This window comes from Populus alba, chromosome 1 (genome assembly GCF_005239225.2).
Source record: "Populus alba chromosome 1, ASM523922v2, whole genome shotgun sequence".
Taxonomy (NCBI): Eukaryota; Viridiplantae; Streptophyta; class Magnoliopsida; order Malpighiales; family Salicaceae; genus Populus; species Populus alba.
This window is the reverse complement of record NC_133284.1, coordinates 10,297,739-10,317,129: the sequence shown is the minus strand read 5'-3', so window position 1 is coordinate 10,317,129 and position 19,391 is coordinate 10,297,739. Positions and strand designations below refer to the sequence as shown.

The 19,391-nt window shown below is 32.6% G+C and overlaps 2 protein-coding genes across 2 annotated transcripts; one reads left to right on the top strand and one right to left on the bottom strand.

Annotated features, from left to right (window-relative positions):
- The first annotated feature begins 812 nt into the window (after nt 1-812).
- LOC118033781 (B-type cell cycle switch protein ccs52A) lies at nt 813-5,759 on the top strand. The gene is made up of 10 exons (XM_035038884.2): nt 813-1,474; nt 1,592-1,714; nt 1,830-1,934; nt 3,281-3,460; nt 3,687-3,749; nt 3,847-4,041; nt 4,494-4,595; nt 4,674-4,736; nt 4,861-4,929; nt 5,216-5,759. The coding sequence occupies exons 1-10, from the start codon at nt 950-952 to the stop codon at nt 5,267-5,269; spliced, it is 1,479 nt and encodes a 492-aa protein (XP_034894775.1). The 5' UTR covers nt 813-949; the 3' UTR covers nt 5,270-5,759.
- Nucleotides 5,760-5,888: 129 nt separating this feature from the next.
- On the bottom strand, nt 5,889-7,739 carry LOC118033782 (protein STAY-GREEN homolog, chloroplastic). Its single transcript, XM_035038885.2, has 4 exons — nt 7,382-7,739; nt 7,117-7,290; nt 6,552-6,719; nt 5,889-6,454 (listed from the first exon to the last, which is right to left on the bottom strand). The coding sequence occupies exons 1-4, from the start codon at nt 7,502-7,504 to the stop codon at nt 6,107-6,109; spliced, it is 813 nt and encodes a 270-aa protein (XP_034894776.1). The 5' UTR covers nt 7,505-7,739; the 3' UTR covers nt 5,889-6,106.
- Between the last annotated feature and the right edge of the window lie 11,652 nt (nt 7,740-19,391).

The following is a 19,391-nucleotide window of genomic DNA, read 5'->3' as shown; positions in this document are numbered from 1 at the left end:
GAAGACGAAGGCCATGACTGTTGCATGAAGCCTAGATACCCAAGAAGTATAACTTCTAATTCCTTCCCAAGTTCGTGAATTAATCCAGTGATGGCATTCACTTTATTACTTGTAACAACAACGTCATCCACGTAGAAAAGCACAAACATGCAAATGGATTGATTATGAAAATAAAATAGAGAGTGATCAATAGATGAACAGTTGTTATAACTCAATTTTGACTCTCTTTTATCATATAAATAAGACTTCGATAGCTTATTGAGGAACAGTATCAAATGTATTTATTTTTTAAACTCTTGATAGCATATCTAGTTCTAAAAAATGTATTATAATAATATTGATATTTATTAACATGTAAAAGCCTCTTTAATTTTATTAAACATGCTTTAGATTTTGAATTTATAATCATAAATTTTCTTGATATTAGAAAAGGGATTGATAATAATTATGTATTTTTTTTAGAGAAAAAAAATCCAACAGGTAACTAGTTGCCTTTTAATTTGGACTCCACTTTTTGTCCCTTCACTGTATTATCACCATCATGTCAGCTCATATTCTTTCTTTAGGCCATTTTGATTGGGCCTTTTCTAAAGTGATGTTCAGTGTCTGTGGCCCAGTTAATTCCTCCCAATTAATAATAGAGCTGAAGGAAAGAAATAATCTCCTGTCTTAAGTTTCCAAAATAAATCCTCATCATCCTTCCCCGACACCAGCACGGATCCATATTCAAAATTCAAAACAGAAAAATACATGAATCCAACGGTCCTATTTCTCTCACTCCAAAACCTCTGTATAGCTTAAAACACCTAAACAAACACTCATTCGCGCAAAAAGGAAACTACCATCTGTTACTCTCTTTCTATTATTTCCCGGGAAAATTAACTTCCTTCAACACGTCATCATCATCTTCTCCAATTCCTCTCTCTATAAATCCTAGGGTTTCTTCTCAATGGCTGATCCCATGATTTCACAATCAACCCAATCACAGCTCAACATTGCAGCCTCCACGACTCCACGTCATCAGCATCGTCTACATCTTGAAAACCCAACTCCATCACCGTCATCATCAAAGCATGTCAATCGTCTCATTAATTCTAATCATTATATTTCCCCTTCGAGACCAATTTTCTCCGATAGGTTTATTCCCTGCAGATCCAGCTCAAATTTCGCTCTTTTCAACATCTCTTTGCCGCAGCCGTCGGCGACGGCGGGGATCTCGCCGGGATGTGGAGGGAAGGAGGATAATCCTAGTGCGTATGCGGCGTTGCTTCGGAATGCGCTCTTTGGGCCCCAGACTCCGGATAAGAAAGACTGGGGGGCAGGGGCGGCTGGACAGAATATTTTCCGGTACAAGATGGAGACTAGGCAGTCACTGCACTCGCTTTCCCCTTTCGGTTTTGATGATATGAGTGATCTTGGTGTTAGTAATGTTGCTATTAAGACTCCTAGGAAGGTTTCTAGATCACCTTATAAGGTCGGTGTTTTAGTAAATTGGTGTCATATTTTGACTTTCTTGAGATTTGATGAAATATGGTATGGGGACTGTTTTATTAATCGATCCTGTTTTTTTGCTTTTATGTGCTTTTTGTAGGTATTGGACGCCCCTGCATTGCAAGATGACTTTTATTTGAATCTTGTGGATTGGTCATCACATAATGTGTTGGCAGTGGGGTTAGGGAATTGTGTGTATTTATGGAATGCTTGTAGTAGCAAGGTGAGTGTTGTGGGTTTTAAAGTGTGTGTGTGTGTGTTATTAAATTTTTTTTTTTTCAGGTTTTGGCTGAAGGGTTGTTATTTTTTACTCTAATGTTGGTCGTGGTGTAATGTAGGTGACAAAGTTGTGTGATTTAGGGAATGATGATGGTGTATGTTCAGTAGGATGGGCTCATCGTGGTACACATCTTGCTATTGGAACTAGCAATGGAAAAGTTCAGGTTAGTTTTGGTTTGCATTTGTTTTGAACTTCTGATATATGCGTTTGCTATGTTGATTTCAGTATAATTTATGCATAGAGAAACACTCCAGGATCGTAAAACTGAATGAAAACATTGCCAACTTTATAGAGAGAAATAAAAATATTGAACTTGATATTTCAAAAGAATGCAGTGTTCAAGGATTATTGTGTTAGCAAGATTAAGCGAGAGGTAAATAAATAGTCAGAGATATGGGTGTTGATCATGTTAGGGTTGACAAATTTCAACTTGGTAGGTGGCTGGGAGAAACTTTTTTGTCCCACCAGAGTTGATTCACCAGACTTTGAAGGTTTTTATTCACATTGTTTAATTGCCACAGGCTGGCTAAAACTGTAAGGGGTTTCTGAACAAGGTGTTTAGAGAACATATGGTTTATTGGAAGGATGAGGTGTTTTATGCCTAGATAATTCTCTTGGCTGTGCTTAAACCTAGTCATGCAAAGTCTCTCACAAGTTTGAAAAGCTTTATGGCATAATCTATTAGTATGCAAAGATCTAAAGTACCATCACCAGAATAGCTTGGAAATTTATCATGCAACCAAATATTTACATCTGTTCATCATTGCGGGATTCACCAGATTTTTTTCTAGAGAGAACATTAAGGATAAATAATGATTTTCAAAAGCCAAACCATTGCTACCTAGCTTTTTTTTACATGCATGACATGGTTGCTAATACATACCATAAGCAAGATATGTTCAGCTGACATTTATTTGCCATTTAATATAGTTAGTGTACAATCCCTTACTGTTTTGGCCTTTGGATAGCTGCATCATTTGTGGTTAATTGTAATGTAGAATGGAAGTGGATAGTGTTGTTATTCCCAACCAATTATGCTCTTAGTTCTATGTGGTTCATAGAAATTTGCTTGGCCTTTACACCCTGGCTTCAAATGAATTGTACAAAAGTTCAGTGAATACCAAGTGTTGGCATCATATCTTTGTTGCATATGAATCTGTTGTTGCTGTAGCCAAAAAAATTTCTATTAAACTTTAGGCCTTAACTCCTGACCCAAGATTTTGAAACTAATTCAAGAAAAAAAATCTCCTTTAGAATCAATAACCCTAAGAAAGCATCTTGACATGTTCACAATAAGCTCTCATTTCAATACTTTCCCATTATTTTTTTTGGAAGGTGAAATACATGGTTCTATATTATTGGTGTTTTTGGTTTTTTAGCAAAGGACAGGTGATATTTATACAGCTGTTTGTCATGGGCAGTTCCTCCCTTGTGTTCATAATAGATTTTAGTATATTGCTTGATCATCCTAACATTATTTTGCTGATATTCTCATCAACTCATATGTAGATTTGGGATGCTTCCCGCTGTAAAAGGATCAGAACCATGGAGGGCCATCGATTGCGTGTTGGGGCATTGGCCTGGAGTTCATCTATGCTGTCTTCTGGTAGCCGGGATAAGAGCATTCTTCAACGAGATATACGAGCACGGGAAGACTTCGTTAGTAAACTCTCTGGACACAAGTCAGAGGTTGGACTCCCCTACATTTTGATCTCATTGATTGAACTTTTTGGTCAACCGTTTTATGCTGTTTACTTTGGACTTAGAGTTATCATTATGCTTTTGCATGCTTCTCAATTTCGTAAATGCTTGTAGTGGGCATTTGTTATTACATATTATAAGCTATCTATGCTATTTTTGTTCTGTTCATTGCTTTTGCGTTACTCAGCCTAATAATCAATTGATTGTGATTTAGGTTTGTGGACTGAAGTGGTCTTATGATAACCGTGAGCTGGCATCGGGTGGAAATGATAATCGAGTGAGTAATTTTTTTTTCTACAACATATCGCTATGATTGCTGGACATGAGTTTATGGTTTCCTGTATGGAATTCTAATTTCTAGATGTCATGTGCAGCTTTTTGTTTGGAATCAACATTCAAGCCAACCTGTGCTAAAATACTGTGATCATACAGCGGCTGTAAAAGCAATTGCTTGGTCACCCCATCTCCATGGACTTCTTGCATCTGGGGGTGGGACTGCTGACCGGTGTATACGATTCTGGAATACAACCACTAACTCACATCTCAGCTGCATAGACACTGGCAGTCAGGTAAATATCTGTTTGCAAACCACTGTTATTGTGCTTCTTTATAGTTAACATGAAATGTCTGGAGTTAGAAAAACCCTTATTGGCAACTCATTTATGCTTTCTTCTTTTTTTTTGTAAGTAAATACGAAATTGTTGAATGATTGATGGAACATGTGGTTACACCATTTAGAACATAAAAATTGTGGGCTTTCCTGGAAGCTCAAGAAAAAGGAACCCATGAAAAACTGTCTTTACTCAATCTAACATACCAACCATATTGTACAAGCTATCTCTAATAGGACCCAAAAGATAAACCACAGGTTATGAAACCTCTGGGTGCGATCCATACTGTAAGATGGCAAAGAGCAAGTACACATGCTTTTACGTGCATGTAGTCTTTGGATTATTTTACTCAACATTTACCTCCATCTCTCTTTCCCCCCCAAAAAATATTTATACCCACTTCATTTCAGGTGTGCAATCTTGTGTGGTCTAAGAATGGCAATGAACTTGTCAGCACACATGGATACTCCCAAAACCAAATAATATTGTGGAGATATCCCACCATGTCAAAGGTACTGAAGTCAGTGTATTTATGATAATGGTATTATCTCTCATCACTCATCGTATTGAGATTTGTTCCTCCTTTGCAGTTGGCAACTCTGACAGGTCATACATTCAGAGTTCTTTATCTTGCAATCTCACCAGATGGACAGGTAGTTGGTCCTCCATTCTTCATGACTGTACTTTCTCTCCTTACAATAAATTTAGCAGTTATGCCAACCATTTCTTTTCATTAATGTGTCTTTTCCTGGTTGGAATAACTATTATCTGTTTCAGACAATTGTCACCGGAGCTGGAGATGAAACACTGCGGTTTTGGAGTGTGTTTCCTTCCCCTAAATCTCAAGTAAATGTTTCTTTGAATGATGACAATAATTAATTGAGTCCATGCTAATATTTAATACTTGATTATTTTTTGGAGAAAAACTCACCAGATGCATCTTCTTTCTAGTAAATGGCAATAACATATATCTCTATTGCCATATCAATAATGTGCATTGACAAGATAGAAGGATAGGATTGTGTCAAGAGTAGATGTCAACATTTTGGTTTTGTAGTACTTGCCTTACATAGCAGTACTTACCCAATGTAGCAGAAGACTAACTCAATTTATGGGTTGACTGTTATTGCAGAACACTGACAGTGAAATTGGATCATCCTCGCTCGGTAGAACTACAATTCGGTGACTCCAGTTGTTTGTCTAGAGTTTCTTGGCTCTGAGAAGACTGCCAGTCTAGAGTTTATTGTGCTGTTTTAGCATGGAAGGATGGTGGTAACTATGTTCATAACCTGGAGATTATGTGTGTGGGAACAAAGGTGGTCAGGTTGGTTTTCTCGAACCAACCCAGGACAATCCATCATTATGGTTTTCTCAAATCATCCCAGGACCTAATAAATCGAAAAAGTGGGATTAGAGGTGATGAATTGTCTCATGGCTCTCAGGAAATTACTAGTTTCCTTTCTGTTCCCCTTTGATTTACTAATGTATAGCATATACCATGTAAATGCTTCTTGCATTGTATATTAACAGACAACAGCAAAGGATGCTTTGAGGTGTTGGTTTACCATTTACTCATAGTTTTTGTAAATAATTATTGCTTCCACATTTCTCAATCATTGAAATATATGAAATATTGCTTTGCTGGATCCGAATTCTGCTGGCTCGCTTAAAGATCATGCAAACAGGAATCGACCAACTCCCAGAATGATCCTTAGTAAGGAGTTTTAGTTTCCTCGTATGACTGCAGCTTCTTTAAATAATATAAATACAATAAAACTTTCACGTCATGCGTGACACATTCGTAGTGTTCTAACAACAATGGCAAGTTTATCAAATATTGAACATATTTACATGAACAGCAGTCTTTATCTTGAAAAAGAGATTTTGGGACAAGTGTTTCAACCCCAAAGTCTCAAGAATTTTGGGTCGAGGACAAATTCCTAATATTTACATTTAAGACCTACATAAGTTATGTAACATCTTATGTGAAAATCAAACAATCAAAGAGCAGACAGATAGATACTTAGGGCTGTTGAAAGCTCTGTGGGGTGCTTGGATTATTTTTGTCCTCCAAGGGAACCATTTTAGACCACGGGATCAAGCTCATTGGTGGAAAGCAACAGCTACAATTCTCCTCTTGGCATGGCTCAGGCAAGTCCCAGTTGCTTGATTGGTTTGCTAGCTCCTTGGTCTCATCGGACCCACCAGTTTCAGAAGTAGAAGGCGCGGCAGCATCCTTGAGTGGACCCCAGCACTCTACCTTGCTGAATTCTGGAATGTTTGAATGAAAGTAAACCCAAACTAAAGCCTCCTGTAATTCAGGATAGTTGCTCAACAAACTCCCATCTCCATGAAAAAAGGCCTTCAATACCTAGTCATCCCAATTTTTGTTTTTCCATGTGATTTAAGGGACTGATCATGATCATCAAGATTGAACAAAAAAAGTAACAAACAATCATTGTACATACCACAGGGAGTTCTCTGCGGAAGATGAAATATCTGAGTCTGCAGCACCAATCTAAAAGAAAATGGCCTCCACTTATATGGCAATGAACATGAAGAGACATCTTTCCCTTTACTTTCTTCCACTCTGCCACCACTTCATCTCGGTACAATTTGTTGGACCATCCCTGCAACTGCAAGAAAATCCCAATCCATTCAGCTTATTAATCTAACCTTTTGATCAAGAAAAATATCAACAAAATCAAGCAACTCTCTATATATACCCTGCTTCCTTCTGTTTATCTTCTCTAAAATTCAGACCCTGATGATTTAAACATGAGATTTTGTGCTTCCCCTTAAATTTCATCTAATCCCACGATTCAGAGCCCCCCGCCCTTTTATTTTTTTTCCCTTTCTTTCTTGTGCCATGGTATTTAAAAAAAAAAAAAAAAAAACCTTCCCGAGGCTCCCCTGTTTTCTCTATTTTTACATAATTCAAAGATTCCAACTCAAAAGGGAAATATGGTAGAATTAGCAGGTTGGTGATCTCTTAATTTAAAAAAGAAACATGATATTACAGAACAGGATTACCTGAGAATTGTTTATGGTCTGTGAGATGGCTAAAGTAAGTTTAGCTGTCATATCACTGTGTGTTAGAGTATAAGTCCTTGGCAGATTCCCTGGATGCTTCTTCTCATCAACCCCTAAGAACAGCACCTTCAGCTTTGATGCCTCAAAAATAGATGGCCCAAATAACCTTGCCACCTGAAACAATCAAAACAGCACAAAAGTCACAATCAACGAATCAAATAAAGAAGAACAAAAATAAAAACAAGCCAAAAGAAGCAGAACTTACAGGGCTGATAGATTGGTTCTTCCTCTTGAGCTTTGTACTTGAAGAAAAGAGGGAGCTGTTTTGATCGAAGAGAGAGGGTCTTGGCTTTGAAGGAAGAAAGGGAGCAACTGCCAAAGAACCCATCTCTAATTTCTCGATATCCCACTACTCTCGAAGTAAGAGCAGTAGTTAGACCTTATAGCCCGACTTATTGGGCACGCCAGAAGATTGGAAGTGCAGCTTACGAAAATGTTACGAACACTATTAACCAGTAGAGAAAGTTTAGGAGACTTGAAACTAGGGGGAGGTTCTTCGCTTTTGCTTTGCTTGCATGCTTTAACTTTAGAGACTTTAAAGTTTCGAACAGAGAAGCAACGGTAGTCCAAAAAAACAGCCCAAGAAGTAAGAAGCTGGCATCTTCTGCACAAATATGATTTGTTCTCTGAAAATAGTGACTGCGACATTTTTGGATGAAAAAAATTGTATGATTTGTTTGCTTGCATAGTATTAATCTGAAAAGCATTACAAATAAAGTTGACCCAATTCATTATTCAATGTTTTAATCATCTACTAATCCATTGATGTTGAGATACCGATTTATTGATAGCCAAATCTACCAGATAAATCAACCCAATTCAGCCACGATTCCCATATTAAAATTTAATGTATTCTTATCTCAAATCTTGCTGCTGTAGTTGACAAAGCAGTACAACTCTTTACGGTTCTATTAAATTTGTATTTTTTTTCTCCCCTTTTTCTTTTCTTCTTTTATTTTCCCTATTTCTCTTGCTATTGGTATTAGAAGGAGAAGGAAAGGGTTAAATTTTGATTTTTCCCTCTTTCTTTTCTTTTGTTTTAAAGATTTTTTATCTAACCTTTTGGACGCTACTAGGGGCCTGATTTCAATTAAAGACAAATTACTTTTGATTATTATTGAAATGAACAGAAGCATTAATTAGAGATATGACTTGGATAATACAAGCATTAATATGCCTTTTGCTTGTGATTCTAAGGGCAGATGATTGTGCAACAATGTCACAAACTGCCTTTTCCCCGTAAGAATACTCAGTCAGGTTCATCTAAGCTAATGGGTCAACAAATTGCTTTCTAGGGATTATGAACAACAAATGATAATTTAATCCTCAAGAAATATGATTCATGAAATATTCCACATTTTGTTGTATTTAGTTTTATGGGAAAATCCTCAAGAATCTCACGTTGTTGTGTTTTGGGAAAAATAAAATCAATTATGTATGATTTTATATCTTACAAACCAACTATATTAACTCTCTCTCCATCAAGTCCAATGCCTTTAATGGAACCTTTTTATGGTTTTAATAATGGAATGGTTTCCATGAAATTTTAGTGCAAATAGTAATTTGAAATTATGGGAATGAATTACGGTCAATGATCTAGTGATTCTCATGGCTACATTGAAGCCACTATCTGGATGCTTGGAAGCTTGCTCACATGACAAGCTTGCTTCGTAACACTGTAATTAGGTTGAAAAATTATCTCAAAATAAATGATAAACAAATTAAAAATGGACTATACCATTAAGATGAGAAAAAAATATTTATATACATCAAAAGATAAAGAATATCGTAGAAAACATGTTTAATTTAAATACATTATTTTAATTTTTCTCTAAATGGAAAATAATATAATATGAACACATTTTTCAAATTTTCAGGGTGGAAAAATATTATGAAACTTTAAGAAATGAATATTTTTCTATACATCAAAAGATAAAGAATATCAAAGAATTTATGTTAAACTAGTTAATTAGATTTATTAGATAATAATAGATAAAGATATATTTTCTCTATAAATATAAAGATTAATGTATTCTGAATTTAAAAATGTGAATCAATCAATAAATACTTATGAGAAATACCTATGAGGTTTAAGTACTTAAACCTCATAAGTTGAAAAGGTGAAAAAAAATGAAATCAAATCAATCAATCAATCAATAAATTTTTTATTTACGTGTATTGTTTTCAATAATTGATATCAAATCTTACGTTGAAAAGGATAAAAAAAAAATGAATCATTGCAGCAGACGCGGTGCACAAAAACAATCCAGCACTAGTGTTTAAACAAGTCCAGCAGATCACTTTCCAAATCAGTCCTCCTAGCAACTTCACACATTCCAGCAGATAAAGTATGATGTTCATTTCTTGAAGATAAATTAAGTATTTTCTTGGTATTAGTGATAATTAAAAAGCTTATAAACTATATAATCCTAACACTAAAAAAATTATTATTAATCATGATGTTATTTTTTATGAAGCTGAAAAAACATGAAATTAGCAATGATGATGTTAAATAAAATATTTCGGTGAATTTAGATAGTAAAAATGATAAAGGAAGAGAAGAGCCCACGAAAAAAGTACCATAACTAGTAGATTATTAAATCACATCTAAGTAAAAGATTACAACATGTTTAAAAAAAAAAACCTACATATATGAGATAACAATAATTGATGACTCACTTATTTATTTTTTCTATTTTCATAGTGTAACCCTATGACTTTCGGAGATACTATTAAAGAAAAAAAAATAAAAAAAATGCTATCAATAATGAAATTAGTGTCATTGAAAAAAAATATATGGGAATTAACAGAACTTTCAAAAAAAACAAAAAATCATTAATGTAACTTAGATGTATAATTTTTTTTTTTTTATGAAATTCACAAATATAAAACATAATTGGTATCTAAAGATTATAAAAAAGAGTACGGTGTGGATTACTTTTTTTTTTGTTGTTGCTTTAGTAGCAAGGCATAGGACAATAAATTCATGATTTTTCTTCAAATTGAACGTGAAGTCAGCTTTTCTACATAGATACCCTTCAAAAACAAGTATGTGTTAATCAACTTGTTTGTTACGTGAAATTTGGTTTTGTATGGGTTACATCAAGCTCCATGAGCATGACGTTTATTTCTTGAAGATAAAGTATTTGTTACGTGAAATTTGGTAATGAATATAAAGTGTAAGGAAGGAGTCCTTCCTTACACTTGAGGGTCTAGCCCATTGGTCAATAGCAAAGCTTGTCTTTGTGAAGGTCCTGAGTTCGATCCTCAAGAGTACCAGCCTGTCACCCCCGCGGTGCCTTACCTGTCTACTGGGCTTGCAGGATGTTCAGTGGGCTCGGGAAATAGTCGTGGTGCGCGTAAGCTGGCCCGGACACCCCGGGTTATAAAAAAAAAAAAAAAAAAAAGGAAGGACTTAAAAGATATAAAATACTTATTTTTAATTAAAATTGAAGATGAAGAAAAGATGTTTTTTTTTTCCGTAATAATGGAGCCATGTTTGAAAAATGTAATATTGGGTTTCCTAAAACTTATATGTATGCCTATATGTACATAATATTTTAAGATTTCTCCAGAAGCAGTGTACACTTGCAATCTAAGAAAATGTATAGAAGTTTTGGTGGCTCGTGAAGCAGTGTACACTTGCAATAATGGAGCCATTTCCATGTTGAACCATGATTTTACAATTTGCTTGTGAATTTCACTTTCGGTAATGAATTTAATTGATTTTGTTTTTATTTTCAAGAACAGTTGCTGTGGTGGGAAGGTTTGGTTTGACAACCAACTAAATTAATTTGGTTGGGTGATTTTTTTTAGTATTACTTTTAATTTTATATTTTATTATTTAGTTTATTTGAGAGTTGATTTTTATTATTTTATTTAATTATTTTTGTGTAAGGTTATTCTAACCTCACAACTGAGCCGTGAATTTGACATAATAATATACTCAAGTCAATTTTTTTTATCTTTTTAAAAATTGATTATTTTTTTTACTTTTTCTTTCAGCATTTGATTTGTTAATAATTGAGTTTTGATTTTTTTTTATTTGTTTATTTATAAAATTATCATGTTTTCATTTGATTTTTACTTTGGTATCCAATAAGATTATTGAGATCTTTTGAGAATATCTAAATGATATTAACTTTTTTTTGTAATGATATTAGTATGGAGAAATTATATTATTAATTGATTTTTTTATTGTTATTAACTTTGTTATAATCATATTATTAAATTAGCCAAATAAATCCTATATTTTTTACTCATTTAAAAATACTATCATCACCCAAGCTTTTTTCTATATTAAAAAAAATTACCCAACTCATAGCATAGTGATGGCTAGGATAGTATTTTATATATTATTTCAAATGATAGAAGATGGCCCTCTCATATTTTATATATTATCTCAAATGATGTCCTGAATTTTCCTTCTTCTAATATAGACATATCTTCTTATAAAAAAAAAAAAAAAAAAAGGATTTGATTTCATTAGAGGAAAACCAAATTAATAGGCATAACTTATTTAATTATGTAGTATAAAACCGTAACCATTATAAAAAAGCAAACCAAACATGAACTTATCTAAGCAAGAGAGATTAAAAAGAAGTTATTCGTACTCAGTTGTACAAATCCAAGAAGAAGAAGAAGAAAAAAGCATGCAATTCATCTCGGAACTCTCTGTTTGCTTATCATCAAAATAGTTGTGAATAAAAAGAAAAGCACTTTCATGGACGGCAACTGTGAACTATAGTTTTTAAAATTGGTTCAGTCTGGCGGGTTAATTTGAGATCCAGTTGATCTGGTATTGAAACTCAACCGAGTTAAAAAAAATTAAAAAATAAAAAACCTGGTGTGACCCGGCTGATCCAATAGATTGACCCCTGCAACCTAGTTATAAACTCGATTGTAACATGTTAATTTTTGTTTTTTATTAAAATAATATCATTTTAATTTTTTTTAAAAAAAATAATCAAATAATCCGGTTAAAACTCAAAACTCGAGCTTTAAACCAGACCGGGTCTTAAAAATTATTATGTAAACTGTGTGTACACGGTAGTAACAAACAAATAAAAATAGCCAACCATCAATTTGACTTGTTAGTTTTTAATATTAAAATACAAACAAGCTTTGTAGGGTAGGAACCTATCACTAACACAAATGGTCCTTTCCCAAATATATAACTAATTTCTTTTCTGGCCACGCTAGAGTTAGGTCGCCAACTCTCTAGTTATGTAGATATTATTTTCGTTTTGTTTTATGATAAGGGAAATTCTTTAATCAATTCAATTAAATCTATTTAATCTAATGATAAATAATCTATCCATATTAAGATTAGAAGATTTTTGGAAATTTTAATTCTCCCATCTTAGCTTTAGTTTGATTTGTTACCTTTTTCTATCAAACTCAAGCTTATTTATCAACCAAACAAAACAAAATAAAATAAGTATTTAATATAATAATTCTAAAAAATTAACTCTTTTATATCAACATTATATATTTTTCAAATAATCATCTTAATTCAATAACTTAATTTATTAGATAAAATTTTAAAAATAATTGTATATTATTCTCTAACATGTTTTATTAAGTGAAAAACTTTTTTTAAACTTATAATTGTCTACTTTTGATATATTATTAAAAAATCTTTAAATAACCAAAACTAGTTTTACATTACTCTAACAATATTAGCATTAGTTTAAATGTTAAAATCATTTAGTATTTCATCTTATATTTATGTTTATAGTTAATTTGCAACCACTTTATAATAAAAGATTATATTTAATAAGATTATTATATTTAAATAATTATCTTAAAATATATTTCTTGTTCATGAGTATTTCAAGCCACTCCGAGTAGTGAATTGCTCAAGTAACAATCGAGCTTCAACAAATATTTTATTGAAGTGATCGATCTCAAACTGCGTTTAAGTAATTTGGTTTGTTTTACAGCCCTAATCTTAGTATTTAAATAATAATGATAGTGGATAACATAAATTCGGGATACCAGAATTATCCTGTTAGCTTGGTAACTATTGATTATTAAAATGTTTGAACTTAGGTCAAGAATATATTTTATTTTATTAATTTTTATCTAGTTACAAGTCGGTGGTCATCTATATTAAGATTAATACATTGATAAAATAATATTTTATCGTGATCTTTAATTTCCTAATGTGGGCGGAAATGAACCAATTTAGCAACTAGGCTAAATTATTTATTATATATTTTCAAACAAATGAAAGCATAGTTAAACAACTAATGATCCATTATCTTTTCTTTTTAACAGTAGGGGTCGGTCGATATCATTAAGCCATAGTTTTATTTATTTTTTTATTTTATTTTATTTTATTTTGAAAAAGGAGGTCGTAGCCCAAAGAAATAAATTGCATTTTGGTACTATTTTATATTTTAATTTATTTTATTTTTATCTAGTTACAAGTCGGTGGTCATCTATATTAAGATTAATACATTGATAAAATAATATTTTCTCGTGATCTTTAATTTCCTAAAGTGGGAAGAAATTAACCAATTTAGCAACTAGTCTAAGGTTCCAATAATGGTAAGAGATTTATATGATTACATTTACCACATTAATTCAGTAAAATTAAAAATAAATAAAAAATCGTACAAACATATCACTGAAATCCGAAGTTGTCAAGACATAAGATTTATTTTTCCAAGCATTTTATCCTAGAATCCTCGCCGCTCATCGCACAGGTGAAACCAGAGACATTGACGACATTAATCAGCGAAATGGAATGAAAGAAGTAATATAAATGCTAGCAATATGATAGCATACTGACAAGCCCAAGAAAAAATTGTAGAAGGAAATGCTTTCGTCTTGCAAATTATAGAGGGGGCTAAGCTGTTCGTTAGGGTACAAGTCCTTGGAGGAAGCTCCCCTGCAGCTGGCTGCTTATTCTCAACCTCTAGAAGCAACACCTTTGGCTTTGAAGCCTCAAAAATCGCCGGACCTAGTAGCCTTGCCACCTGATTGATCAATCAAAACCCCATGAATCAAAACCAGCTGCTTTCTCCCAATAAAAAAGAAAGAAGAAAAACTTACAGGAGCGGTGAATAGGTTCTTCTTCTTGATCGTCATGGGTTTTCTTCTATAGAAAAAGAAAGAGCTGTTTTGTTCAAAAACAGAGGGACCTTGCTTTGAAGGATGCAGGGGACCGCCATTCAATTTAGTCATCTCTGTGTCTCTCTGGCAGTAGTTGTTTTTATGATAAAGCACACTACTTAATTAGATCTCGAAGCTAGCTCCTCGTAATTTTATGGACACTCGAAAATGGAAGAACGACTGTAATATTTTTGGACAGTTTGGAAGCAGAAACTCTTTTGCTTCCACTCTGGAGCTAATTGTTTTTGGTTTGCTTAGATGCCTAAAGTGTAGGACTTCTTCGAAGTTTGGTGTAGGTCTGGTCTGCGCTCAGAAGACACTTTAGAAGAGAGCATGACCTAACGCGGCTTCAGTGGAGAGAGCATGAAGGTTGCAAGAACCTAATCATATATTTATTTATTTATTTATTTTGGTATAAATATAATTTTTTAAAGTCTAAGGTAAATTGATTTGGGCAACGTGTGATGCAGATGCGTGTAGGCAATTATAGTTTTCCCGTTTTTTTGTTTATGGCAGTTGTTTGTCGGTTGATACGATCCGGAGACATTACGAAAATTTTCGTAAATTATATAAAGCACCTTTACGTGGGTGTTCGGGTTAACTTGCGTGCACCACGATTAATCCCACAGCTCACTGAACATCATGCAAATCCAGTAAGCATGTAAGGCACCGCGAGGATGACAAGCATGCATGGTAAGGTTTGAACCCAGGATGCAAAGGAAGGGAACAAGCCCCTTCAACCGCTAGGCCAAGACCTCAAGTGCAGTTTTCCTGTTTTTTTGTTTATGGCAATTATTTATCGGTTAATACGATCCGGAGACATTACAAAAATTTTGTAAATTATATAAAACACCTTTAACTTTGCGTATTTATAACACTTTAAATGATGCAAAAAAATATTAACAGAAAAATTCTAATTATTTATTAGATTACAATTGTTTTTATTTAATGATTAAAAAATCTCTATGCATAAAACACACAAATCTTCTCGTTGAAACACACAAATCTTCTCATCAAAACAGCACCCTTCTTCTCATCATCAAAAAAACTTCATAAACACAACCGACAACTTATAATGTCTTTTGTCAAATAGGTTATGGAAGAATTTGTCATTATTATAAAATAACTTCTGACATTAAAAAAATATTTTAATATAATTTTAAATAAAAAAATAATTTAAAAAAAATTACTATCATTCTTTCCACGCTTAAAATACCACATCAACTTCACCATCTACGTGTACAATCGGACATTTTACATCGAAAAATTATTGGAAATTGTTTTACAGGCCACGACAGCGTCCTACAGTCTTGTTCCTGTCGAACCCGTGTAGTGGTCATATTATTTTAATATTCCAAAACTTCTAGGACATCTAGTTAGGCGCCACGTCCAGTCACTTGGCCCTCTAAAGTCTACACGTTGTCCATGTTTACAGAATTATAGAGCATCCACATATCTGGTCAAAACATTACACAAAGCTCCTTGAGATTTTGAGGCCTCTCTTCGGTTTCCTACGCATTAACTTGTCAGGAAAAATTATTGGCAGATGCATTAATTACATTTAGGCACGTAACTTTTGGAATATTAATGCAAGATTCAGAATTGTAAACAGAAACAAAATTGAATGCGTAAAAAATTGGCTGGGTGGAAGTGCAAGAATACGTGTAAGGCCAAACAGGAAGAAGGGTTAGGGATTCGAAATATGCACTCAATGAATAAGGCTTATGTAATGAAGTTAGGATGGGGTATTATCCATGACAACAATAATCCATGGGCAGATGTCCTGAGGAGTAAGTATGTTAAGACTCAAGATCATCGTATACCACAAGCCCAAGCTAAAGGTAAGGACTCTCCGTTGTGGAAAACAATCTGTAAAGTATGGCCTCAGGTTATTGAAGACCTAGGTTGGTCTATTGGGAATGGAGTAGAAGTTCGGTTTTGGAAAGACAACTGGCTGGTACAGCATGCTTTACAAGAAATTCCAGTGGAAAATTTAAATGTATCAGTAGCAAAGATGGAGTCGAATATTCAATGGAGATGGGATTTCTTTGCTCATTTACTCCCCATACAAATAATTATGGTAATGGCTAGTTATCCTCCTTCTAGCACGTGCCATCGAGGGAGATTCAAGTTATTGGTGTAAATTTGCAAGTGGTGTGTTTACTGTAAAATCTGCCTGTTACGACCACATGACTCGTGAGCATTGCAAGCCAGGTTAGAAACAGGGATCCTATTTGGAGATTGATATGGAGTTGGAAGGGATCGGAGAGAATCAGAGCTTTTCTTTGGGTGGCAGCCCATGATATATTGACGGCGAATGAGAATAGATGGCGGAGGAATTTAACTGGCGATCCACACTGTCACCATTGTTATTTGAAAAAAGAACCTATGCTTCATGTGTTAAGGGACTGCAGTTTTGCTCAATTCGAGGGATAGAAGGAGTTTCTTTGATGATGGGTCGGTCCCTCCGCCGGAATGGTTGACGTTAAACATGGATGGTTGTAGTTAACGAAATCTAGGATTAGCTGGTACTTGCTCTTATGGCGGCGCAGAATTGTGGGTGGTAGTTTGTGGCCCCAAACTAGCTTCGGTCGTTGGGAATTAAAAGGCTTGTTTTAAAATCGGATTATTTAGCAAAGGACACTGTGAAAATTGATGCCAAGCAAGTGAATTGCTGGCACGACAGTGGGAGGTTAAAGTTCAACATGTGTTTCAAGAAGCCAATGCAGCAACAGATTTAATTTGTTATCCAATTTTGGATTAACGAAAAATCATTTTTATAAAGATAATTGTATCTTCAGGGATCCTCACCTAAATTTGTACTTGTTTCTGTATTACAACCTCATTTAATCGACCTTTCCTCATTTAATTTAGTTTTTTAGAGCGTCAAGCCCGATTTCAACCAAAAAAATAATAATTAGCAATTGAATTGCTGGTTAACTGGGGTACTAATCTCTCATCTTTCACAATACTGTTTTAAAAGAGGGGAAAACAACGTATAGACAAGTACTGAAATATTTGCCTTCAATTTGTCGGGGGTTGAATTTCTTTTTTTAAATGTAAAAAAAATATTAAAAACATAGAAATCTTCTTAAACATTATTATTAAACTTAATTTTAAAATCTACTAATTTAATTTTTTATCTAACTCAAGTTTTTAATTAAACAATGTGAGAATTAACTCGACTTAAATCGATGAATTTTATAAGTTTAAATACAACCTTGATGTTCGATAATAACATAATTTAACTTTTTTTAAAAAAAACTTCATGATAATAATTTAAAAAATGCTGGGACAATAATAAATTGGATTGACCTCGGCTCCTCATAACTCGGGTCATAGACTCTATTAGGTTTAATAACTTCTTTTATAATTTTTTTTTTATTTAATTATATGATAAAAACAACTGCTCATAAAATTAAGTACTAATCTAAAAATAGATATTTGTTTGAGATAATTATCCTAAAATGCAAACAAAAATCAATAATTCAGTTTATTTCCCAACCAATCCAATATTAAATGAAGAAATAAAAAAAATTAAAAACAATTAAAAAACCAAAAAAAAAAAAAAAAACATTTATCCTATCGGTGGGTAAACTCATCAAACCTGTAAATTGAGTAAGCTGGGCAACTACATTAAACCTGTGAATTGGGTTATGGATTCCAATGGAATTATAATTTTTTTTTTTCAAAATTATTTTTTATTTAACTATATGATAACAAATATAGATGTGCGAAATCAAATATCAATCTAATAACGAGATGTTTTTTTTTAATTGCAATAACATCATAAAAACAAAACAAAATCAATTATGAAATTGAATTCTTAATAAACCCAATATCTAAGGATGAAAAAAAAAAACTAATTTAAAAAAGTTAAACATATCAGACTTGCGAACCAAGTGAACCAGCTAAACATATGAATAGGTTCATTGACTTTATAAAGTTTAATAACATGTTTTTTTTTTTCTAAAACTATTTATTAACTATATGAGAAAAAAAATATAAATTTCAATTAGAAAAAACATCCCACCAAACTCGTAAACCAGGACAACCTGAGTTACTTTAACAAACATACAAACCATGTTAACCTTAAAGAAAAGTAAAATAAAAGGAAAAAAATTGTAAAACCAAAATCTCAATCATCTCAATATTAAAAGATGAAATCAACAAAAATAAATTTGAAAAAAAAATCATAACAAAAAAGATAAAACAAATAAAGCAAAATACTATAGATTATTATTATCATTCATAGTGCAATGTGTGTGGGTGAACAATAGTTTTCTCATTCCCTTTAATTTTTATTACTTTATAAAGTTTAATAACATGAGTTTTCTCTAAAAAAAAAATTAATTATATAAGAAAAAAATAAACTATAAAAAAATCAAGTTTAATTAATAAAATAAACAACCCACTAAAATCATAAACTGGAGCAACCTGAGTTACCTTGAAAAAAAAAACCTCGTAAACTAAGCCAACCTCATATAAAGACAAAATAAATAAAAATAAATTACTAAATTAAATTCTTAACAATCTTAATTTTAAAAGATGATATCAACAAAAATAGATTTGAAAAAAAAATCATAACAAAAATTTAAAAACAAGAAAAAAAAAAGGAAAAAAGAAAGCATAACATGTGGATTACTATTGTAATCCATGATGAAATGGGTGTTGGGCGAACAATAACTTCCCTTACATTCTTTAATTTTTATTATTTTATAAAGTTTAATAGCATAATTTTTCTCTAAAACTATTTTTTAAAACAATATAAAAAAAATAGACTATAAAAAATATAAAAAAACTAAGTTCAATTAAAAAAAAAAAACAAACCTATCAAATCCATAAACTAGAACAACTTAAATTACATTTACAAACCCGCAAACCATACTAACCTCATATAAAGCAAAAAAAAAAATTTCAAAGTTAAATTCTCAATCATTTCAAAATTAAAAATTAAAATCAACAAAAACAATTTTAAAAAAATCATAAAAAAACAAGAAAAAAAAAACCATTTGTAGCTGTAAATAATTAAGAAAAAAAATAATGCAAAGAAACATCGAAGAAATCTACAATATTTTATGAGAAAAATTACA

Excerpts from the sequence above, each read along its gene's own strand:
- LOC118033781 (XM_035038884.2), top strand. The coding sequence starts at position 950 with ATGGCTGATCCCATGATTTCACAATCAACCCAATCACAGCTCAACATT. Across the intron at positions 1,715-1,829 it reads GGAATGCTTGTAGTAGCAAG|GTGACAAAGTTGTGTGATTT; the intron begins GTGAGTGTTGTG and ends GGTGTAATGTAG. Across the intron at positions 3,461-3,686 it reads TCTCTGGACACAAGTCAGAG|GTTTGTGGACTGAAGTGGTC; the intron begins GTTGGACTCCCC and ends ATTGTGATTTAG.
- LOC118033782 (XM_035038885.2), bottom strand. The coding sequence starts at position 7,504 with ATGGGTTCTTTGGCAGTTGCTCCCTTTCTTCCTTCAAAGCCAAGACCC. Across the intron at positions 7,291-7,381 it reads AGAACCAATCTATCAGCCCT|GTGGCAAGGTTATTTGGGCC; the intron begins GTAAGTTCTGCT and ends TGATTGTTTCAG. Across the intron at positions 6,720-7,116 it reads AGACCATAAACAATTCTCAG|TTGCAGGGATGGTCCAACAA; the intron begins GTAATCCTGTTC and ends ATTTTCTTGCAG.